This window comes from Danio rerio, chromosome 4, assembly GCF_052040795.2.
Source record: "Danio rerio strain M-AB ecotype USA chromosome 4, GRCz13ab, whole genome shotgun sequence".
NCBI classification, from domain to species: domain Eukaryota; kingdom Metazoa; phylum Chordata; class Actinopteri; order Cypriniformes; family Danionidae; genus Danio; species Danio rerio.
Window position 1 is genome coordinate 29,418,624 of NC_141024.2, and position 26,315 is coordinate 29,444,938.

Here is a 26,315-nt window from a genome sequence, read left to right on the forward strand (position 1 = left end):
GTATTCTCAAGTTGCCACTTTAATATCAGTAATTCTTCAGTCTATGTGGTACTGGGAAGATTTTACCACAAACAAGTAGTAGTAAATGAACATTTAGTTGTGGAAATGTTTAACAGTTTTAAATAGTGAGGCTTTTTATTATTTATTCTTCTGCTTTCGCAAAATCTACATTGCAAAAAGTGCACTAGAAATAAAGGTGAATTGATCTGAATAAAAGGGGTCTGGCTACCCCTCATGGAGAGGATGTAGACTTGCAGAAGCAAGTGAAGGTCAGAGGGTGCAGTGCCTATGGCTGTTATGCGAGCAAGCATCAGTGACTTGAACTTGGATTCAACTGGTAACCAGTTCAGGGAGATAAAGAACAGTATTATCATGGGCTCTCTTGGGCTCGTTGAAGACCAGATGAGCATTTTGGATTATCTGAAGCAGTTTCAGTGTGAAAGATGGGAGTCTGGCCAAAAGAGCATTTTAAAAGTCCAGCCAAGAAACTACAGATGCTTTTACCAGACGTTGTGAAGCATGGCTAGTACGGAAGAATCAGAACTTTCTAATATTGTACAGTGTAAGCATACATGATCATGCAGTGTTTGCAAAATGATCATTGAAGGGCAGCTGGTCATCAAAGATCACCCCAAGATTCCTCACTGAATTAGATGGAATGACAGATGATGATCCCAACTAGATGTAGACATCATGTTGAATAGCTTGAGTTGCAGGAAAGATAAGAAGTTCTGGGGCGAAGCCTCACAGCAAAAAGGTCGATGGGTCGATGGTTGGAGCCTCGGCTCAGTTGGCAATTGCATGTTCTCCTTGCGTTTGTGTGGGTTTCCTCCGGGTGCTCCGGTTTCCCCCACAGTCCAAAGACATGCGGTACAGGTGAATTGGGTAAGCTAAATTGTCCGTAGCATATGTATGTGTGTGTGTGAATGTGTGTGTGGATATTTCCCAGAGATGGGTTGCGGCCGGAAGGGCATCCGCTGTGTAAAAACTAGCTGGATAAGTTGGCGGTTCATTCCGCTGTGGCGACCCCGGATTAAATTAGGGACTAAGCCGAGAAGAAAATTTAATGAAATAAGAAGTTCTGTTTTAGCCAAATTAAGCTGTAGGTAATTATCCTACATCCACGCTGAGTCTTCCTCCAGGCAGTTCAAGATACGTGCAGCATTTGATTATCTGGCTGAAATGGAAAATAGAGAAGTGCATAGTTGACACAACAGTGATAAGAGAAACCATGTGGTCGAATGATTGTGGTGTAAATTGAAAATAGAAGAAGACCAAGAACTAATCCCTGAGGTACCCCAGCTGATGTGCTTCAGACACCACTCGCTGTTAGGCAACGCGGACTAACCAGCCAACGAGGTAGGAATCCAAGCAGAGTGGGGTTTCAATATTTATTTATTTATTTATTTATTTACAGGTTCATTAACAGACAAATCAGATCTGTTGTGAGTGCCAAGAAATATTTAAGAATCTTAAAGAAGACAACGAAAGGCCACCGGAATGGTAAGGTGTTATAGGGTGGTTACTAGGGTTAAAGTTTATTAATGGTGACAAAAATTCTATTAAATGATCATCTCTATATATGCGTAAGGCATCTCTAATAAAGTCTAGGCTAAGCTCAGGTTATCAATACCTTAAAAACTAAAGTAAGGGGGCCCACATTTTTTTTATTATCTCTCAATAGGGATGCATTTTTTTGCACATTGCACATTTGTTTTGTTTTTGTTAGTTTTTTTTTTTTTCTGTAAACTAAATATATTATACAAAGTGTTTTGACTTGCAATTTTGTGACTTGAATTGTTATGACATTTACATGCCAGCTTTGTGCAAAAGAGTGGGAGTGTATTATGCAGAACAGCTGGAGTCCAATAAACGGTTGAAATACTTTGATATGAAACTGGACAGGAAACACAAACATCCAAATCCATTCACTGTAATTACATCCTTGCCATTAAAAGAAAGAGCTGCAGTAAAAGAGCAACATGCGTGAAAAAATTATGTAATAATAGCCCATTAAAGAATCCATTTATTTTTATTAGAAGCATAAGAGGAATCATTACATGTGCTACAACGAGAAACTCATGAGCCACTAAAAGCATGGACAGACAAAATAACCAGACTTGTTGTTCTTTAGTGCGATAGCAAAATAATTAGATAATTCCAAAACAAAGCAAACACATTTCCATGTGTGAGTGATGCTCACATGGACTACTCCAAGAAATAATTTTCCTAATTGTTATAAACTACATAAAGTCAAGCATGACACGTTTCACAGATGTAAATGGAGAAAAAGTGATTTCTCAGAGCGAGGATCTGTGCAGAAATTCAATTTATAGCTTTTTATAGCCAAGTAATTAAACTAGATCCAAAAATATTCAATAACTGTGATTAGTCAGAGAAAACGAATGACTTTATGACAGGGCAATTTTTCCAGATCATTCTTGGCATTTTACACTAAGAGATGAAAAGGAGGAGGAGGAGAAAAAGGACAAGAAGAAGAGCATTACATTAGTGGTTCCCAAAAGGGGGTTGTAACAATAAGGAGGAGGGGGTGGTCGCTTGTTGATTTACATTTTATTAAACAATTATAATCACCATATTTTATTCATAACTAATATATATATATATATATATATATATATATATATATATATATATATATATATATATATATATATATATATATATATATTTACATGTTTCTTAGATTGCGACCCCTTAGGTGATTATGTTAGATTAATTGCACTGCAATAGTGTCAGTTGTAACAATGTCAATTTTATGAGACTCTTTTTTTGGCACTTGTGTACACTAAAACTGAATTTGAAATGAATGCAAGAACATGCAAATCTACAATTATATGTGTGAAGCTGATGCAATGTCAGATGTTCTTTGGATTGTTCCGTAGGGATTTTTTACCAGTACCAATACCTTGACCCGTGATACATACCAAACTGTAAGTAGATTGAACCGTTGCACCCCTACTAAACATGGAGGATAATTTCTGAGTACTGAGTTCAGTTTTCAAAAGTAAGTCAAGAATAGTTAAGAATAGACTTGCTGTGCTCAAAACACCGTGCCCACTAAGGTTGTTTTGACTCACCGACTCACCGAGAACTCGCCCGACAAATGACTGAAATCACAGGCAAATCGGTGCTCGTTCTTGTGAGTAACAATCATACACTGTGAACTATCAAAGACGCGATCTGAGAGAATCGCCGATGAGTCGCTGACCCGCATCTGATATTTTGCATGCTAAATAGCTGGACCTGTCAGCAATTCAAATCATGCAGTGAGAAGTTTTGATTGAAAACAGCATCGGTGATTACCTACAGACAATGAAAGAGCAGCATTCACTGGTGTGGGGATCTGCAGACAAGCGGGAGGTTGGGGGAAAGTTAAGGGCTTCTTTTTGGTCTAATTTAGACCCAAGAAATGGAGGAAAACTAGTGTCTGCTTGACGTTCCTTATTAAGCAATACCACAATCGGGTCGAAAAAAAAAAAAAGAAGAAATGAGGAGAAATTGTTAATTCCCATCAAAACACAGGTGAGCAAAATAAGTACATTTTCTACCCCACTTAAGACTTCTTTCTCATTATGTAGGCTAATTAACATAGGCTACTACATGACATTTTGTTGTTTTCATGTCACATCTTGTATGTGTTTGATTGTGAGATGTTAGTTTGCGCACTGAGACAAAGTTGGCGGCGATTCATCCCGTTGTATGGTCAAGCAGTGTGAAACCCCCTGTCGCCTATTCATCTTGCAGTGCAAACACAGCAGCGACAGAATGCTGCACCGGATGGTCATGCAGTGTGAAAACATCTGTGACGTGACTACTTTGAAAATCATGCAGTCTGAACTCGGCATTAGGTACCAATTGGTACTTAAATTTTAAAAAACATTAATTTCATACCAAAATTTGAGCGCTGTTTAGCACGCTTACAATAGCACTGATTGTATATTGTGTTCACATGGTCAATAGAAATGACTTTGATTAGCAGTAAGGTCAACCGATGACCTTCACGGCCATAATTCATTAATTTTCTTTTTGATTAAGATGATTAAACAAATCTATAAATTAATATTTAAACATATATGGTTACTTGACTGCATTTTATTAGTTGTCAACATGCCCAAATTTGTGAAGACATAGTTGTGTGTGGCGATGTCAAGCAAAGTGCAACGTTTGAATATTTCACCACCTCTGAGGACAGTGGGAGTTGTGACTTATGGATTAATTCGATTTGGTTAATTAGGGGGTTGGGGACTGAAAGGTATGGGAACTAAATTAACATGTACTAACATTACAACAATATTAATGTATATGCTATTTGGTAACATTGTATTTAGGGGGTGGTCCACTACAATATAATATTTTAAACTTTAGTTGATGTGTAATGTAGCAGTGTGAACACAAACAACATCTCTGATTGTAATTCGCTCAAAGTTCAATGCAAAAGGAGACATTGGCTTTTGTAGAGTTACTTTAAAAAAGCCTACAGCAAATGGAGTTTGGGGACTACAAAAAAAAATACATCCAGGCTAGTGGGATGTATGCGCGCACACCCCACGCAGCAAAGTGGTGTGGCCAAAGGCACTATAATGTTGAAGCAGTGAAAGCTAAAATGTCCTCCAAACGCTGCTATTTCCACAGAGCTTCTTCTGTTTCTGTATTTGGGCTTCCAAAGGACACTAAAGAGAGAAGTGCATACAGTTTAATTTTAATTATCTTCCAGAGAATTATAAAAAATATATATATAAATATAGCTAGCATTTGACAAAGGAAAGCTTCCAGAATCTCTCTCAGATTCGGCTAAAAACTCACACAACCATAATAGAAGAAGCGGTGGATTGTAAGCCACAACCTGTAAGTATTTTTATTTGTTAAAACTGATCTATTACATGAACAATATGTAGTGTTAACGGTATGGTGTAGGAAGGACGTCGACAAGGATGTAAACAACAGGAAATGATGTTAGACAATTTAGCTATAAATTGATATTTATCAGTGAAACTGCTGTAAACATCCACAATCTTCACCAGCGCTGCGGTGTCACTTTATGTGGCCGATTTCCCTGCGTGCTACATTTCAAATAACAAACCCGACAAAAGTTATGTGTGCATTTCATATTACTTACACATGCTTAATCCAAATATATGTGAAAGACACTTATCAGATTTTATTTTAGAGAGCAGACGTGAGGCTCAGTTGTGTCCTCTGTGTCATTTTCTGTCTGATTCAGGCACAAACTGATATGGCTAACCGCTACTCTGACTGAGTGTTTACACAGTGCAAAACACATGCTTGTAGGAGCATGACGCTTCCTGGTGACGTGGAGCCGATCCGTGAATGTTAGCTGACCAATAAGAGCCTTTCGAGGGCAAGTCTTTCAAGGGAACTAGGAAATATGACAGCCGTTTTCCTGTTAGCTGAGTAGCAGTATATAATTAAAGTAAACTATATGAGAAAATGACGTGATTTTCAACAAACAAAGCTTGAGCACACAATGCTTTGCATCTTATAAACATACAAAATACAAACTGGACCACTCCTTTAAGGTTTTATAAGATTATTAATGTGTAATAATGTGTTAATTAGTAACTTCACAAGATTAAGCTACATGATATCATTATACTTTGGTATACAACGAATAACAAATTAACAGTATTTGGTCATGTATTTACAGTACAGTCATTTGGTTTTTGTTATGTTTTAAGAGGGTCACCCAACAGATATGGCGCTTGGTGACGCGCCACATCATGCCCCACATTTTAGAATTCTAAACATAGGCTTCTATCAGGGTACACACAACGATAGGGCAGGCTACGACTCAGGATACGTTTATATTTCTGCTGCATCCATTGTTCCTTATGTTCTTTATTACATTATTTGTCAATGCAGTACTGTAATGTATAACTACTATCAATCCATCTAATTACCAATAACTAACATTAACTAATGAAACATGAAGGTCAAATGGATAAATGAAAAACAGGCTATAGGATAAATTCAAACAGCTATAGCTTCCTTTACTTCTTTGTAGAAAACGCTGGGTTTCATACAATGCCTTCATGTTGTCCCAACAAATCGATCAAGTTAACTTAACTGTTCTTCACAAATGTAATCGGATTGAACATAAATCATGTAAGTTGTTCCACCAAAAAAATCTCAAGAATTGTGCTGTTTCAGCTTATTTTAAAAAAGCAGTTTAAACAAGCAGCAAAAATGATTATTTTGAGTGTTAGACAGAGGGCAAGGAAAGGCTGAGAAAGAGCTCAACCAAGAGGAAAAGAGGGAAAATACCTGCCACTAGACATCTCAGGCATCCCAAGGCAGTCACTTAACAACTCGTTAGAGCAAATGAGGAAAGTTAATCAGACCTGCATTAAAATCAGCACTGAGCTCAGTTCTTCAAAGCGAGAAATCCGAACAAACCGATACTCATTAGGGCCTCAATTGTGGGTCACACACCACTAACTGTTCAATTCAGCCGTGGAGGCCTGTGGCACTTAGTCAATGAACGGCCCACAAAGGCCTTCCAGAAGATGGACTGAAAGCAGGAGTCAGCGGTTACAAGGTTAGTGAACTTAATGCACATGACGTAAAAGACATAGGCTATTTGGAATCTGAGTGATCCATGGTGACCCAGAGGGGGATTTTATGCACTGCGTCCATTGGGAATTCTCAAGCCGATAGAATTGTATCCTCTGTACTGCAGGATGTTGATGTAGAAACAATTTACCAATGCAACTGTTCTTTTGTTGGCTAACACCCCATTCACATCGGGCTTCAGCGTCAACGCTTGAATGAAGGCGTGTCTGAAGTTGGGGCTTACGCGATCATCATAGCAGCGTCAGCCAATAAAATACAGTCGACAATAGGCCACGGTCTGGATTGTGTAATTGGATACAGCCATCTGATTGGCTGACGCTTCTGTCGGCACTTGAAAAGTTGAGCTAGTCCCAACTACTATAGTGAGCAATGCCTCTGAAGCAGCACCAACGAATCCACAATGCAGTTCGGCAACACCTGACGTCACCCATTCAAAGTAAATGAGAAGCGTTGACGCTGACGCCTCATGTGAATGGGGCGTAACAGTTCATGCTAACTACCTTAGCACTGACGCCTTCATATAGAGCATCATTGCACATGTATGCGTTTGGTAAATGCTTTGTTCCAAAATTACTTAAAGGGCACATAGTTTACCCCTTTTTTATAATTTAATATTCATATTAAATTTTTCTGGGTGTGCTAGTTAAGGTTCAGTTCAACACACAGTTCAAATTTTTTTTATTATAATGTGTTAAAAAAAGTGTCATGTTGGGGGCGTGTACACAGCTCGCTGTTTTAGGGGTGGGTTGATTCACATGAAAATTTGCTTCAAATTCCCGCCCAACTTAACAAGGGGGCGGAACCAAGAGCTCCTCCGTCCTGTGTTTGGCAACAAACAAGCAGACAGTGAGAAGCAGCATGAGAGGATCAGCATTCAGCCGTACATGTACGCCTTGGACACGGAACAAGCAGAGAGTACACAATCATTTGTGTATTTGTATAGTTTTACAGCTAACTGTGTGCTAGTTTCAAGTGCCGAGCTTGTACAAAGAAACTAATAATCACACTGAATTAACTTTGACTGAGACACCGGATGACCAGCTTAGAGCCACAACACGGCACACCAGACTCGGAAATTCGCATGTTCAGATGTTGCTCTGTGGCGCGGCGGAAAGATAAAGTGTCCCAAATCCTGGCTGGGTGCCGCGGACAGCCGCCGACTTGAAGCGCCGTTGTGTGTACCCTGATATCTATGTTTAGAATTCTAAAATGCATGGCGCTGTGCGTCGCTGAGCGGCGCTTCTGGTGTGCAACCTGCAGGCAAGTTTAATAATTTATTTCCAATAGAGCGACACTCATGTGAGGCAAAGGTGCTCGCATTTTACATATGCACCTTATTAAGATCACCCTCAAAGGAAGCTTCTGTGACCTAGAGAAATGCAAATGGCTGAAGTTTAAGATAGAAAAGAAGAAAAAAATAGAAAAATACATTGTCAAAACATTCCACGAAACTTTAATGCCACTTTGAACATATAAAGCTGCAAGAACAACTTTGCGCACCCCAAAAAAATTAAAGAAAAATGTAAAAACAACTTTGCTAGCATACTGTCTTTTGCACCAGACCAGGGTATATATTTACTCTGGGCAATACAATGCTTTTGACACTAATAGCAATATGTCATACTGCCCGTAATAAATGTGCATCCTTACCTGGCGTGGGAATGAAGATGTAGGATAACAAAGTCATACTTACAGTTTGCATTGTTTTTGAAGTCACATGGCTGTTTATGGAGGATTAGGGAGCTCTCGAATTACATCTAAATATCTCAAATAAAATATTCTGTTTGGATGATAAACAAATGTCTCTCAGGAGATAAAATTGACATGAGGGTAAGTAATTAATAGCAGAAATGTAATTTCTGGGTACTAATGTAACCTTATTGTAAAGTGTAACCAAAACCGCCATCAACCAGCACTGAAAACGTAGGCCACACAATGACTCAACCAATCCTGTCGATCTTTAACAGTATTGCCACAAATCCACATCTGCCCTCTAGAACATTTCTCTGAAGGGATCCATACGTGAAAACTCTTCCAAATGACCCCATCCTAATCCAGAATCAACAGCGTTCCGCACTACTGCACATACACGTTTCATCAAACACACGTTTCTCCCAATTATAAAACTTTATTGTTGCCTAATGAGCAAACAGTTCTAGTCGGGAACAATGGAAAGAGTGGAATGGGTGAAGAACAAAACCTTCCGAGACAAAAGTGGCTGCCTGATTAGATGGAGACTTCCATGAAGAATGGCACTGTAGATTAAAAAAAAGTATCGATAGAATAGACATATGTAGCTTAACGAGCTATGCAAATGAAGCCGGGTGATTAAAAGAGTAATGAATGGGGATATTGGATGGGTCTGATGGCTTCTGAAGCTTTTATTCATACAGAGAACTATAAGCCAAGGCAAATGAAGATGACTTGAAACCTAAAACTGTCTGATGTATATAGCAGAGGAAAATTGCTCCAGTCAAGATTTCGAAGCAACTTTCACAAGTCAAAAGGGCTTTTAACAGATGTGTTTTAATCAGTCCAGCAAGGGAACTAAGTCTGGCTTGTTCTAAGGAAGAACTATTTGTGTTCGAATAGACAAAAATGCCTGATGGTTTCTTGTATGCTGCATATAAACAAGATTACAGACAGCCTTTGATACAGTCTATTATCACAGCTTCAGCCAAAAATACGCATTTAAATATTTTACTTTAAACTGTTTTATTTGAAATGTGGATTTGAAACATGGAAGAAAATAGCCAAGTTATGTAAAACAGTACACTATATCCAATATATATATTATGCTAAATTTACAAATAATAAGAATAATAATAATCATTAAATATTTAATTTAATAATTTATCCTAGGGCTTTTTGGTTGTGTGAAAAATCCAATACTATCTCACGACAATTTGTAATTTTTGGGATTTGTTGGCTAATAATAATTAATTAGTATGAAATAGGACAAACGCAAGAGTGAACTGCAAAAAAACAAAGGAGAAGCCCGGAAAAACAAAAGAGCAAATGATTCGTTCAGCAAACTAAAACTTGAACAAACTGCCATGTTTGACTATTATCATCACCGTTTGGACTATTATGAACTGGAAATAACGGAATTACTTTCTAACAAGAGGCTACATGTGCTGTTGAAGATTAAAGACACAAATGACAGGTTTGCACTGACTGTGGGCTATATGTTGTGTGTTGTTTTTGAACCTAAATAAGGACTAAATATGTGTTGTGTGTAGTTTTTTTTTTTTTTTTGTAATTGGTAACATAACGGAGACTGTAAGAGTTTGTATGTGTTCATATATGTTGCATTTATTTATTTATTTCATATAATTGCAGACGTTACAGGAGGCTATTTCCCACTGTCATTGATCTGCAGTTATAATCAAATCATTTGTAGAGATTTATAGAGAAGTATTTGTGTGTATAAAGCATCAGTTTTGTACATTTGATAAAAGTTACCTGTACCGACCCGTACCGTACTGTACCACTCAGTGGAAAAGGGCCATTAGGGGTGGGGTTTTGTGACGCCTCCTTTTAAAAATCTTACATTTACGTACAACTGAACTTATATGTATTTGTATGAATTTCCACTAAACTGACAAAACATAAAAATCCATGTTTTTAAGACTAGAAAAATCATAATCACAATGTTTTGGCCATAAGTGTAATCATAATTATTAAAATCGATAATCAATAAACCATATGACCAAAGATTTTGGTGCTTACCTTAAGATGACTCTACATGTGAGCGCTCTCACCAAATGTGGCTTGCACTAATAGATTTCACTATTGCACACAAATAGATTTCACTATTTGAGTGTAATTGGCTGCTTAAAAATTTACTCATGTCATTCACAAGTCAATTTAATTCACAATAGATGAAGATTTGCGTCAAGGGAAGGGCATCTGTCTGCCAACTCCAGTTTTATTGCTAAATGACTAACATGTATTTTATTGAGAAAGTTGCAGCTGTGCTTTAGGAAGACGGAAAAATGGTGTTGATTTATTCGGCGCCATGTCTGTGCCCATCGGATCTTTTAGAAAAACACCCAGTTTGATGCGCTGTTGTTCCATGTTGGCAGGAGGATTTTCCTTCAGAACACCAGCTACAGATGCTATGCCATAATCATGGCACTACGAGAGCAAGCTCCTGATTGGTTAACGTGGCATGAATGTCTGCCAAAGTTTAGATTTTTCAACCCAAAGTTTCAGACAAATCACTTGTTAAGCGAAGCAAATGCCCAAAACCCTCAATTTGTGCAATGTCTTTTACTCCAACCACGCCACCTCATTCATGTAAATAGTGCTGCATGTGTAAACCTTGTGTAAATCACTCATGCTTGACACTTCATCTGCAACTGGTTTGAACGTACCATGAGGCTAAGCGGATCCACAAACAGTATGCGCTCACTTTCCCGCTTACAAAAACAAAACATTAATTTATCTATGAACGTCAACAAATACTGCATTTCCCATGCTGCAAATGTAACGTAACATGCTTTCACTGATTTCCATGTGAAATGCCGAGGAATAAAAGCAACTTGCTTGAAAGAGGGGCGGGATATGATAATCGTATAATAATCTTTTAATATCGATTCATGTTTTTTTTTTGCTCACTTTAATTAAAGGTCCATTTGTTGAATTTAGTTGCATTGCATTTACATGCCAACTAATTCACATTAGATCATAAGTAGACTCTTAGGTTGGGGTTGGGTTAAGTTTACATGTACTTCCTCAAGCAGAATCAACAGGTATTAAACAGACAGTCTACTATTAATGAAATGGACCATCAAAATAAAGTGTTACTTTTGTTTTTTTGTTTTTTATAATGTGTTTATAATGCCGTTCCCACTGCACTTTTCACCTCATAGACTTCCATTGATATAAATGTGAATGCGGCAGACAAGAAACACAAGCTCGTGCAACAAGTTTCACAGTTTGCTGCATTGCAAAGTTCAAGCTTCGTGCACTCTGACCTGCGAAATCGCATCACGTGACTGCGTGATACCAATCAAAGATCGAAACATGACCTCTCTGTAAAGAAATTTTAAATATAGACCAATCGCTCACTTTTGTTTTAATGTCTAATTATTGTGTTTAATTCCACCCCTTTTCTTGGCACTAGAGAATTTCACATGCTCAAACACTAGTCTGACAGTGGCATAAATTAAAAAACCTCAATTAATTGCACAGCCCAAACTTGTTCACAATCAATCAGTAGCACTGCAGAACTGTGATTTACAGGCAATAACAGTCTATACTATATTTACTTTTATGTTTTGAAAGAATAAGAATAAAAAACAAGACGTAAAAAAACCAAAAAAAAAAAAACGCAGACAATACTTTAGAAATTGGCATTTCTGCCTTCATATACTCATATTTCTTTATTTCATATTTCATGTTTATTTTTTATCAAAAAGCAGGGTACCAATACAATTGATTAATGTTTAAGTTAGCTTAACAAATCTAAGTAGTAATGGAAGTAAATTTTAGTTTGTCAAATAAGCTGTCACAATAAAATCTCAAGAATTTAGTTGTTTTGTTGTAAACTAGTATAAGCAATCAAAATCATTTTTTTATTATTTTTTTTTTAAGTTAAGCATTATTTTACAATTACTTTTTGATACCATATATTTTTGGAAAAAAAAAAACGCATACTTATTGCCTATAAGTGAACAATACATGTTCTTTTTGCAGTGTGCAAATATAAATTGGAAATAAAAAAAATATAATATGAATTCCTATTGTTTGTGTTAATTACCACCTATTTTTCACTTAGCTATATTCTTTAAAAATTGTGAGAAATGAATGTCCATAGACTTGTTGCTGATGGCTCTGTAAATCTACTGTTTTTTTTCAAAAACTTCAACAAATATAATAAAATATCCCGGCGCTCTATTTGCTGTCTCTTTGGTGTACAGCAGTTTGTTTGACTACCACAAGCAGGGTTCCAGGCTGTCTCTCTACTAGCATAAATCAATATGAGTGGATTTATTTATTTATTTTTCCTCTTTCTATCAGACCTTAGCCACCTATGTCTAAACAATTCACAGAGAAGATAGCAATTTCAGTTGTTGGGGGACAACTTTTATTCAAATTACATTTTGAAGGTTCTTGGAACAAGGTCAAATGAAGCCCAATGAAGTTTTCCCCCATCTCCTCATGCATTTATTTACGAGCGTAATGAAAATGATTGTTTAATAACGAAGTGCCCTTACAGAAAAGTACACGCAGCCAAAGCACTAACTGGCCCCTAATTCGGCCCTGTCATCATACATTTTTTAAAGCAGGAATCAAGAAAGATAAATAACGCTCTTCTGCTAAACTGAATTTACAGGCACAATTCATTCCGCACTGCACTGACTAAACAGGGGCTTATGCTCTGATCCAGAATATCTCAGGCGAGTATTGCGGAGGAGAAACTAATTAAAAGTAGCTATAAACTTTACAGTTCAACCAAAAATGAACATTCAGACTGGAGTTCATTGCAAGTTTTTCGGCTTAAAGTTTGCACATAAAAATATTAAATAAATATGAGATCACATTGTGTTAATCACATTTACACATTGCCTCCAAAACTTTCATCTATTATAAAAAAAAAAATGTATCAAGTTAAGTTTTTTTGGTTTTGTTTTTTTATTTGTGTAGTGTTTCGAGAGATGTTCTGACAACTCAGAGCTCTCGTACAAGCAAATTGAGAATGATGTAACTCAAACAGAGCACTTTATAACAAACAAAGTATATAATTTAATTTTAATAATAATAAAGATTACATTATACACTAAATTATAAAGACAAAATGTGGTGGAAGATTGAAAACCATTGATGCAGCCTGCTGTATGTTGGTTTCAATGCCTGGCATGTCTCCCAAGCTGATGTTGGCAAGTGTGTGTACACATTCCTTTGACGTATTGCCAATCTGTTTTCCGGATTCATTGATCTACTTAAATTTGAGTGGTAGTATCGCAAGCAAAGTATCAAAATGCTGCTAATTTCCTGAAATAAATGTTGAATTTCAGGATAGTTCAGCTCTTTGATAAGGAAGTAAACCAAACTCTCCTTCCTTTTCGTACTGTGAAGACAACATTTTCTGTTTCTTTTACATTTTGGAAGAAGAGAGAGACTGAATCAAATAACTCTAAACTGTTTTGAGATTTTCGACAATGGATTAATACACATTTACATAGGTTGGATTTTAGTGTACAAAGACACTAATCCAGATTTTATTTATTTATTTTTTTTTAAATATATACTTTCAGTATCCAAACTATAGTTTTAAAATGTTTCCCAAGATATGGTTATCCACACTGAAACAACTAAAAACACTTTCATACAAGTGCTGTGCATGTGTTAAGATGCCTTAAGCTGCACCATTTCCACCTATATGTTGTTCATTCATTCATGGCAACACGTTGTGGAGCTTTTCAATACACTGACAGTGAGGTGGAGTTGTTGCAAGCTACACAAAAATATAAAGTTACAAAAGTAAGCAACAATATAGACAGGGTGACATGCCAAAATAACAAGTCTGAGTAAACATTTAGTGTCTTTTAAAGAAAAGCATGTACAAACTGAAATCTTTAATAATGATTCCTAAATGGAGGGTATTTAAAACAACCGCTGTAGAATGTGCTCCACCATTTTAGCTGTATTGATTATAGGGCTGGGTGATATAGAAAAAATGCGATCTCAACAATTATTTTCCATATTTAACAATAACAATATATATTTTGATACCAGTTGTTAATACTTCCAGATTTAAAAGAGTACCCCAACAGTGACTAAAGCCACAACAGTTAGAGAGTATTAGAGCATAACATATTTTCGTCTGATAAATTTTCGGTGTAAAAAAGACTAAAAAAATGAATAAATAAATAAAAAATAAATAAAAATGACACGTCACTAATAGCAACACACTCTAAGATTTTCATTGCTGCACATTTCTACTGTGTGATTGGCTCTTAGAGTAATATAGAGTAAACAAGTCCAGATCTTAATCTAATCATTGTTATAGACATACATTTTATAGCTATTAAATATAATATCGCTTATCGGCCCAGAAATAATTGCTCAAATTACTAAAAATGAGCAATTATTTTTGAAAGCATTCCAAACTGCAACCCGAAATCAGTGTCTCAAATAGTCACAACTCAACTGCATTTTTTTTTTTTTTTTGAAATGTCAATTGTAGAAAATTTCAACACGTTGATTAAAGAAAAAATACTATTAAAGCGCCCCTATTATGCAATATAATAGGTCACATTTTGGTTTAAGGGGTCTCCAACAACAGGCTGATATGCATGCAAGGTCAAAAAACTGTTTCATCGTGATATAATGTGCATTTATTTTTACCTAATTATCTCAACGAATCCCATTGGATTCGTTCAGTGATTCATTTGTTCCTAAACCCCTCCTTTGCGCAATGCTAATTTGCGCTGATTGGTGCGATGACACAGTCTATTGCGATTGATTGGCTGTGTGCATGCAGATTATATGTGTGAGCCTAATGCCGGACAACAACACGCATTTAGTATTAATCTACAAAGTGGCAAAAGCTAAAGTATTTTGAAACTTGACTGCCACACGCGTTAAGAAACAGCTGACAGTGGCCATAGCAATGACAAACGGCAGAGGATTGCAAGCTCAAAAACACATTTAAATCTGTTCAGAAAGACCCATTTTCAACGTGGTTTTAGAAACGATATGAGAATATAAAGAGTTAACCAGATAAAGTACAAGCCACGTAGAGTGACTGCAAGTAACGAAACACAGTTAATTACATATTTTAAAAGCTAAAGAAAACAAGGGGGCAACCATTTTAAATAGCTCTTACTTACACTTAGACTTAAAATGGAGGAAGAAACTGATCCATGAACTGTGTACTGGTAAAGTTCCTGTCAAGCTCTGGCAAAGTCCCATATGTCAAAAGTTATTTCTGATCCTTCCTTTAACAAACAGCTGAAGAAGCCCCCATTGCAGGGTAGATGACTGCATTAATTAGCAGAATGTTCACTTATTAATGTTTACTCCTCTTCAGTCCCATACACACATCTGCACCCTGCTAGCGTTTGAAGGGAAAGGAGCGTTCATGTTTTACCAGATCCGGCATTTCATATTTGATGTTGTTTCGTGTCAATTCAAACAAGCCAAAAATCCATATTAACAAAAAATGATTTACATGGAATATTAAGTTGGGGCTGGGCTTTCTTTGTGCGCATCATTTACTTGTAGCAAATTAATGGTAAAAGGGACAAGGTTAGGAATATTGTGGTAGAAGCCAATAACAAATGAAAGCAATTGGTCAGACTTTTTTTTTGGGGTTACCTTTAATTAATTTAGAAGGATTAATTGTTCAGCCATATAATACAAACATGTGCAAGCAAAGTACACACTGTAAATTTAGATTTCATACAGACTTTAAATCATAGAAGAGTGCTTGATAAAAAAAAAAATCAAAGATACGGACTAAAATGTCAGATATTCACATCTAAAATGTTATCATTAATTGTCATTTCACTACCTATACTGGCTATTTTTGAAAATTAAACATTTTTAACCAAGCTACTCCCTTCCCAAGCTGGGTGGGAAACGCAGAGATTGATGGATATGGTCTCTTGTCAGAGTGAAGCCGTAATGTTTTGCCACTGCTTGCCCTCAGCAGTCAGCACTTGGCCCACATAGCAGACTTTGAATGAGTATCTGTCACACGTGGCACCATGCCTTATTGCGCCGGGTGGAGTTGTGGAAAACAAATGACTGTTAAAGTTGGTACAGGTATATTTTCCGCCAAACTTTCCCTCACAAACCAAGGAGAGTAGATTTTCCAAAACCTCTTTATCATGGGAGATAAGGGGCCTTTTTTTGACAAATATGCATGTGAACATGAAGTCACACAAAATGAAGAACATCTTTCAGATAAACAAAACAATTACGCATCTCCCCATGCGAACAGCCAGAAAGTGTACAGGGAGACAGAAAACAAGTGGGAAAATTACAAATAATGCATGAAAACTGAACCACATCGCTGCAGGATGTTTAAAAACAGGATGTTTTGCACTATATAGAGTGTAGGCAAAAAAAAAAAACTGTTCACCCTCATGTTGTTTCAAACCACAGGATGCTTGATTAATGAAACTTTAGTATCACAAGCAGAAAAAAAAGGTAGCAAAAAAATCCATAAAAGTAGAGTTCACACTACACAACCTTCCACTTCTGAAAAAAAACTTGACAATTGCCTAAAATCGAAGACAATTGGGGCTTGTTCACAAAAGTCACACAATGTGAATGATCAAAGAAGTGATCTGAGAGAATCCCCAAGGTGTCACTGATGCCTGTTAACCTGGCAATTCAAAATCCTGCAGTGTGAAAAGAGTTCTGGCTGAAAAAATTAATCAGTGATGACTTACAACCAATGAGAGAGCAAGATACAGGGTAGCAGGGAGTTTAGGAAGGGGATAAGGTCCTGATATACAGTATAAAATGCTGGATTTCACACAATCGATTTGTGTTGTGACAACATAAAGGAATTAAGTTAACTTATTAGTTGCATTAGTTTAGTAAACTGAACATAAAAAAAATAAGTTGTCCCAACGGAATCTCAAGAATTGTGTTGTTTCAGCTTATAAAAAATAAGTAGTTTGAACAAGCAAATCAAAGAATGAATGGAAATGATGTCATTTTGAATAATATATGACTAAAACAAACTTATTTTTGAGTTTTTCAGCAGTTCAAAACAGTTCACCAAAGCAAAACGTTTGGGGGGAGTTTAAGCTACCTTCTAGCTAGCATTGGTCTGTTTCAATTATGCAATCAGTGTGAGTGTTCTGAAGTTCGTCCTTCTTTGACATGCAATCTAAGATGTCACACATTAGGCAACCAGTACCAATCTTGTGCTAAAACTTGGTTATCACGTGTGATCTTTCTTTATAACTTCTCATTTAGAGTTTGGGAAGGAAATAAGGCCTCGAGATACATCAAACACAATCAAAGTATGATCGGAAATCATGTCATTTTGAACAAAATCGGAACAAAGTTATTGTTTTGTGAGATTGTTGCAGTTTGAAACAGTTCACCAAACAAACTTTTATGTGGTCTTTAAGCTACCTTTGAGCGACAATTGGTCTGTGTTGATTAATCAATCAGTGTTCTGGAACTCTACCTTCTTTGATGTGTAATTCTGAGATGTACCACAAGTGTAAACTGTTTCCAATGTTGTGCTAGAACTTGGATTGTTTGTGTTATCTTGCATTATTTCCCTATCTTTAACTCGGATAGTCAAACGGTGTAAAAATAATAATAATAATAATAATAATAAATAAAACAACAGAAATTGAATTCAGTACAATCTTGAGACCTGGTAGACAACTTTAATTACACTTTGAGAATCAATTAAAGTCCAGATGGGAACCACTTTCTTAATGGAAATGTTCATTTCTGCCCCAAAAATCTGTTCTAAAAACAATTGTTCATTATCATTGTATCAGAATAGTGGTCCCCAACCCCCAGGCTGCAAACCATTACCGGTTCGTGGATCAAATGGTATCGGGCCGCATAAGAAATCATTAATAACTTACGTTTTATTTAGTATCTGAGTCTGAAAAATCTTTTATTTTGATAAATGATGTATTCGCTCAGTTAGATCTCTGTCACTTGAGCACTAAAATTTAACCCACAAGCTAGCAAAATAACTAAGAAACAGACTTCTTTGGAAAGTTTTTTTATGAAAGGGAAAAGGCCCAGTGAAGGACCCACGAATTGCCAAGGAATTAATCCACAACCTGCTTTGTCAACAAATCAGGTGAATCCAACATGCCTGTGCAACAAGAGCAACTGCTCGAGTTCGCAAATGATCAAATGATGGAGGGTTTAGGGCAGGGATGGGCAACCCTGCTCCTGGAGAGCCACCTTCCTGCAGATTTCAGTTGCTACCCATATCAAACACACCTGGACCAATTAATTAGGACCTGAACACCACGTGATAATTACAGGCAGGTGTGTTTGATATGGGTTGCAACTGAAATCTGCAGGAAGGTGGCTCTCCAGAAACAGGGTTGGCCAACCCTGGTTTAGGGGCTCTTCACATATTGTGTCTTTTCAGCGTACAAGTTTATTATTTCCAATGGAGGTGCATGGCTTGCCTGCATATTGGGAGCAATGTGCACATGCGGCATGACACGCACCGTTCAAGCAACAATATCCAGCACAGAACACCCAAATACTGCTGTGCTTTTTTTTATTTATTTTTTTTTTCCATAAATATTACTTGTTTCAGAGTTAGAGCAATGTTTTATCAGCTTGTCATCCTCTGAGAAAACGATTGATGGCGGCCGAGCAATCGACATATACCCACCCCCAGACCATGGTAAAACTTTAAAGCATTGACCAGTGGTGATAAAAAGGTTGGGAGCACTGCATTAGAAGACAAGAATTTAACAGATTAATTCATGCGAACTACTTTTGCAATGTCTTTTTGTACATTTAATCATGTGTTCTTTCAACAGACGGACAGAAAAACTCTCCAAATTTATTGTGTCCTGATTTCAAAGATGATAGAGTAAATAACGATAACTTTTTAATTGTGTATCCTAACTCTTTCATACAAACATTCCTAAATTCACCCAATCTTTTTGTCATAATGTAATTCATAAAGGGGCGTTCAAGCTGACAGGGATTTGATATGACAACAGACCAGAAGTCACTTGTTCTCAAGGGAGTTTGTGATTTGCAGCGACATGAGCAATTGAGACCGTTGGCGATGCACCAAAGTTGAGCCGAAATGTATGCAAATAAGCAGTGATGCGTTCTAACTGTTCTCTTGCAGGTCAACTACTGTCAGGCAAACTGCGTACTTGTTTGAAATGCTACTTTTCTGCCCTGAAGGACAAATAGCTTGAAACTTGCAATATCAAACTGTGGGCTTTGATTCTTCAAGGATTAGACAAGATCAAATGACCCGGGAAAAGAGTCGCCATGTATGCCAACAACCACAAAGCTTGAGAAAAAAAAACCCTCATTCTCCATCCTTTCAGTGCATCAATTGAGCTGCCCTTGCTCTTTGCTTGGCTCAGGTTATAACTGCCCCATAAGTCCATTGGAAGGGTCCCTCTGGGCCCTTCAGAATCATTAGTCTGGACAACTTGTTTGGTCAACTGGAAATAAAATCACTTAAAGGTGTAAAAGGTCAAAAAAAAAAAAAAAAAAAAAGGAGATGGGAAAAATCAGATGAAATGAATTTGACAAAAAATGTAAATATTATTTGATATTTGCTTGAATGGACATACAGTGGTCAGCAGATACGAGCACACCCCTTACAAATATTTCATTTAAATTCATATTTTATATAGAAAGCTTTACAATTTTATAACTGTGCATTTACATTAGATTAGTCAGTACTGAAGCCAAATCTAGAGCTTATCTAACAAAATAAGTTATGATAACGGTCTAAAATTAGTACACCCAAAAAGATGTACTTTTTAAGGAAAAATATTATTATATTATTATTAATTATAATATTATTATAATATTATTATTATTAAAATATTATTATATTATTATTAACATCCACATATATATGGATGTATACACACACACACACATTTTTTTTTTATGTTGTGCATGAATTGAAACGTATTACTGTTTTATGTCTAAAGATGTTGGTAACAAAAATACTATTTTAATAAATATATAATTTATAAATCTGTTTTTTTTTTTTTTTTTTTTCAAATGCAACAAAATATATTACCTATATTTACTAACATGGAATAAAAATGGATCAAAATATTAATTTTCAAAATGGGGTGTACCTATTTATGTTGAGCATTGTTTGTGTTATACAATTATGCCAGTTGGTAAATCCCCCACAGTAGCTACATGTTCACATACACCTACTTTTATACACATTTTGGAACATCGCATAAAAACCGAAAGGTTTTTGAAATATTGCATAACCATCAAAGGGTTTTTTTTTTTTTTTGTGCTGCAGAAACACAAGCAACATTTTAAAAACAGTTTTTGCAGCACATCTTCTTTCAGTCGGTCAATTTGATACAGATATCCCCACTAAGCATGAGACAATAACCTTTTTTAAGGTATACGATAGTTTTGCAAAAGTCAAGGTTTTAAAACCGCAAAAATGATCTGCTATACCATTCCACATTTTGTTTTAAGTTTTTTTTTTTTTTTAGGACAAAAATCAGAATCTTATATCGGCCAATGCCTAATCCCCACTGCACTGTTATTTTAGCAGATTATTTTTTGACAATTGTATGATATTGCCATGCCCCTGCTTTACTGTGATTGGACTGCTAACTCAAACTGATGGGTGCTGCATTTGTGTAACTTAAAAAAAAAAAAAAAAAAAAAAAATGAAAAACTGAAAAAACTAATGGCTCAGCAATGACCGCTTGGTAAACCGCACTCATTCCAAAAAACAACAACAGAAAACAAATGCTTAGCTCGGGAAAAAAAAGCTTCGAAGGACACTAACCCTAATGGAAGCATAGGAAAACTGAATGTAATCCCAAACCATGATTTTTCCTTCACCAAACTAGACTAGATTTCTGTGAGAATCTTAGGTCCATGTGGGTTCCAATAGGTCTTCTGCAGTATTTGTGATGACTGGGATGCAGTTCAACAGATGATTCATCAGAAAAATCTACCTTCTGCCACTTTTCCAAATAATCAACTTGAAGTCAACTTGAAGTTTGTTGCTCTTACAACTGTCTTACAGTTGTTGTTTTTTTTTTTTTTTTTTTTTAAATCTGATTAATACAATTTGGTCATAAACTAAACTAAACTAAACTAAACTAAACTAAACTACTGAAAAATAAAATCCAGTGCACACATGAAAAAAGTCATATGAATTGCTTTTAAAAGATCATATGATAACAAAAATAGTTGTGATGGGATGACGGACAATCCAGTGGAATGGCCACATTGTAAAACACATGAAATGTTGTTTTGTTCATTCTACAATCCCTCGGTCAAAATCTAAAGTGCTTCAGTATTATGACCTCAAGAATTGTTTTGAGCAGCTGCTCTCCCAAAAAAAGCATGCACCTTCCCAAAAAGTCATTGTGTTTCGAAGTGCAAGTAATTTATTATATTAATAAAACACTCATAATGGCCCATTTTTCTTTGTGGCATGTATCGCCAATATATCAGAAAGTGACAATTTTTTGATCTCTTTAACTCATTAAATGGAAACAGTGATGTTTAGCACATTCGTTTTTAACATAAATCTAAATCGCATCTTTAGATAAAACAAAGGTATTGGCTTAACGCTAAAGAACAGAAACACAGGTGAGTTTTCACAGCAGTGTTGTTTTAGCACTCAGTCAATATCCTATATCAAGAGAGTGTTATATATCTCATATAGCTGAAGTGTTATTGACTTACCGATATATTCGAATACATAAACAACGAAGAAGGGTGTCACAAGGTCATTGATGCCCTGAACGTAGCCGCTTGCTGGATGCCGTATTGCCCAGATAAACAGAATCCGCTCGAAGATCTACAAAAAGACATGATATTTCAGAACACTTATTCAGCATTCATAGCAAACAGAAGACATTGATATATTTTAAAATTGCAATACCACATGGAAACTGTTAGTAGAAGAATTTGTGCGTACAAGGTCACTCAAATGGTTTTAATTAGAGACACAGTGGGATCAGCCACCCCCAGCCAGCAATCAATTAAGAAAATCAATTAAGCCTTCAGAGCCTTTTTAATCATTAACATCACAACATTCGATAGAGCAGACAGCAAGGTGAGAAATTACAAGCAGCCGCGTGCAAATTTATTATTAGATGGCGCTCTTTCTTTATATGTGGATTGCCAGGTGTGTTCTGGATGTGTATAATTGCGTGTTATAGTACAACACCGCTAGTGACCAGTCACATTTCAGAGTTACTGTTTAAAACCTAGGGTTTCTTATTTTACGGGCAAATTATGTTTGCATTTTAAGTATAACTTTATAATATGTTATATATAATATATAACATATTAATATTATTTAATATAACACAATTATATTATATTATATTATATTATATTTTAGTATATTATATTATATTATATTATATTATATTATATTATATTATATTATATTATATTATATTATATTATATTGTATTATAATATATTATACTATATTATATTATATTATATAACATGCTATATTATATTATAGAATGCTAATATCTGCACATGTTATAGTATTTTTTTTACTTAATTATTATTATTTCTCCAAGTTTGAATAGGACTGCATATTTGTGGTTTATATACATATATATATATATATATATATATATATATATATATATATATATATATATATATATATATATACACACACACATATATACACACACACACACATATATATATATATATATATATATATATATATATATATATATATATATATATATATATATATATATATATATATATATATATATATATATATATATATATATACATATATATATATACACATATATATATACACATATATATATATATATATATATATATATATATATATATATATATATATATATATATATATGATTCGTATTAACATTGTCATCAAAAGCATCTTTCAATTCAAAACAAAACTGTATTTTCTGACATATTAATAGGCATGCTTGTGTATATCATTACAGAAGACATTGTAAGCATTAGTCGTAACTGTAAGTGAAAGTTGGTTAATTGTGAGCGTCTTTGCATTGCTTTCACCCTCAGGGTTCAAAATGTACATTGTGTTTACTTCACACATTGTGACATGGCAAATGACTACAGCAATCAATGATGTGTCAAGTGTCTCATGGTTATGCATGAGACTGCGTGTCCGTTTCCTATGAGAAGACACTTTGATTTAATTATTAGCGACAGCATGTCTTGATTTCCAATATGACACATTTAAAACTATAAGATTGAGTACACACTGCACAAAAATGCTTTTCTTACTTAGAATTTTTGTCTTGTTTTTAGTTCAAATATCTAAAAATCCTTAAATCAAAAAGCTTTTTCTAGACATGTAAAAATAAATAGTCTTTTTTTCAGGAATAATATGTTGAAATTATGTTAGATTTCCTCAAAGCAAGCAAAATAAGCTGCCAAAGGTGCAAGCAACAAGGAAATAAGCTTGTTTTTGCTTTTAATTAAGATTATTTTGCTCTTCAACAAAAAAATGTGATTAATTTAATTCATAAGGGTCTTTTGTTTCTACTTTATATAAAAGATCATAAAGGCATAAGGGGATAGTTTACCCTAAATGTTTAATTTTGTAATTATTTATTCACCCTTTACTTTTTTTTAAAACCTATTTGAGTCCCTTTATTCTGTTTAACACAAAGACGTGTCAAGATGGCACCAGTATGTGTGGCTTGCCGTCTGAACCCTCAACGGTTGTTTTGAATATTAATATCAGTTTCATTCTTTGTGGCTCAATATTCTGAGGGTCTGTTGGTTTATGATCGCCAAGTGCTCTTGAACATTAGAAATGGTAGGGTAAATTGGCTGATCGGTGGGCCGAGTGGACGCTGCACCTGCAAAGGAAGATATTTTGAGAAATTCTGGTTGCTGTCACCCATTGAGTTCCACAGCATTTTTTTTAAATATATAATTTCTATATTCATAATATGATTTAAATGGTATATTAATAAATGTTCGAACAGTTGACTAATGGCTTAAAGTGAACGACCACTACCAGTCAACCAGTAAAGTCTTTAATCAAGAGCTGCCTCTTGAGTATAACCACATTTAAGTTTATTTTAAATTTTTAAAAAAGTAGAATGTAAGTCTCTAATATCTAATATGGTTATGAACATTAAATATTAGCTTTGTCACTGATAACAATTTTTAAAAAAAAGTTTAAAACAAAATAGTAAATGATTAATTGAAACATTTGCTACTTGGCAAAATCATGTGCATTCCATCATATTCAAGTATGTCTTTTTTTTTTTTTTTTTTAAGATTTATTTTTGACCTTTTTGTCTTTATCAGATAGGACAGTATTGAGACAGGAAGCGAAGTAGGAAAGGGAGGTAGGGTTGGGAAATGTCCTCGAGCTGGGATTCGAACTCGCGATGCCCTGACGTGCTACCATGTTGGTGCGCTAACCACTAAGCTATTACGCCGACATGTATGAGGTTTAGATTCTAACGTCAGCTCTTTCTATTTCAAACGTTGTTTTTTAACTAGATCCTTAGAAACTTTTGTGGGACTTCTTTCCTTTCTTTAGTGGCAAAACCTAAATTCAAAGCTATGGTGACTTTTTTTTTCCCCTCCCCATGTGTCAAGTCAGAAAACTTTAAGTTTGACTTAAATCAAGAGGGAAAACGCGAGTCTCTTCTTTTCTTTCCGACGCACACCACTGACATCTCCCGCACTCCTTTCAGGGCGTAATGTATCTGTCATCCCCAAATAAACTCATCTCTCACGTTGAGCCCTAAACAATAAATGTGTACAAGGCAGCTCACGCTTGCTTTTTACAGACCCTGTCGATCAAATGGAGCGGCTTTCTCATCTGCGTTCTATTCTATGATCAAAGCTCCATTTATCAAAGACTTTAGACTGGTAATGTGGCTTTTTCCACGTAACTGACATCCTCCTGCCTCTTTTCTCTTTCCAACCATCGATGTAGGCATGAAAAGATCTTGCTCTTCTCCAGAAGCCCAGCACATATTAGCAGGAATCAGAAATCAATGAGTGAGCTGGAGTTTACTGAAGCGCCTGGAGCGAATACAAAAGCCATGTATTTAGTTAGCAGACATAATATATAACTTTAAGGTACCCGTATGGATTCTTAAGATACTTAAGATGTACCCTTTAAGTACTAATGTTTACAATTTGTAATGGTACTATCGCAGTGACAGCTTTTGTATCTTGAATCCTAAGAGATGCAAAATATGTTTTGTTTTTTTATGTTCTTTTTTTTTAATCCACAGGATATGGTGAAGTTAATCACACTGTTCAAGAGGGACAGCTTGTTAACGGCAGGTCTAATACATTATGCAGGACATGCAAACTCTCGCCCATCCTTTATCGACCCCAAATAGCAACTTCACACAGACACTCAATCTACTGTTAACCTAGAAGTATGTACGCTATTGAAATGTCTGTGGAGAGTATGGAAGATGAACAGGCGAACAGGTCAATTTTGATCCTACAGACAATAGTAATACATCTTCCGAATCCCTAAGACTTTACATGATTATCTTTGTGTACTCGCAACAACAACACATTGCACTTAATAATAAAAACAAATTGGCCTTAAAGACATACAAATATATCCAGTTGAAGTCAAAATTATTAGCCCTCCAGTGAAATTGTAATTATTTTACAAAATATTAAAATATAAGGGCTGTGTGATGGAGTGAAGATTTTCATTAACTTATTTCTAGTAACTTATTTCTTTTGTTTTTGCCATGATGACAGTACATATTAGCTTAATGGTTATTTTGCAAGATAGCATTCGGCTAATTTCTTTGTCAACAACAGTATATTTATGAGAGCAAAATGCCTACTTTCAAATGAACCAATTCAAAGGTCACTAGAAAGCACTAGATTATCAATAAGTTATTAAAATGTTAATGAGGCCTCCCTATGTGTTTTCCCTTCCATGTTCATAATCATTACTGTCGTTTTCCTGTGACGAGCCTTTTTTATGTGCTTATTAGGCACTT

The 26,315-nt window shown here is 35.4% G+C and overlaps 1 protein-coding gene and 1 long non-coding RNA gene across 5 annotated transcripts in view; one reads left to right on the forward strand and one right to left on the reverse strand.

Moving 5' to 3' along the window:
* The window catches only part of tbc1d22a (TBC1 domain family, member 22a), a 274,142-nt gene that overhangs the window by 181,762 nt on the left and 66,065 nt on the right, over positions 1-26,315 (reverse strand). For all 4 annotated transcript variants that reach the window (XR_015481894.2, XM_087246433.2, XM_087246434.2 and 1 more), the window contains 1 exon segment: positions 22,018-22,132. Coding sequence is in view for 3 of the 4 variants with exons in the window: in XM_087246433.2 (XP_087102559.2) it covers positions 22,018-22,132 (115 nt within the window). In the remaining variant the exon portion in view is untranslated.
* On the forward strand, positions 20,341-20,992 carry LOC147844750 (uncharacterized). The gene is made up of 2 exons (XR_015483255.2): positions 20,341-20,593; positions 20,638-20,992. It is a non-coding gene; the product is annotated as an uncharacterized LOC147844750 (long non-coding RNA).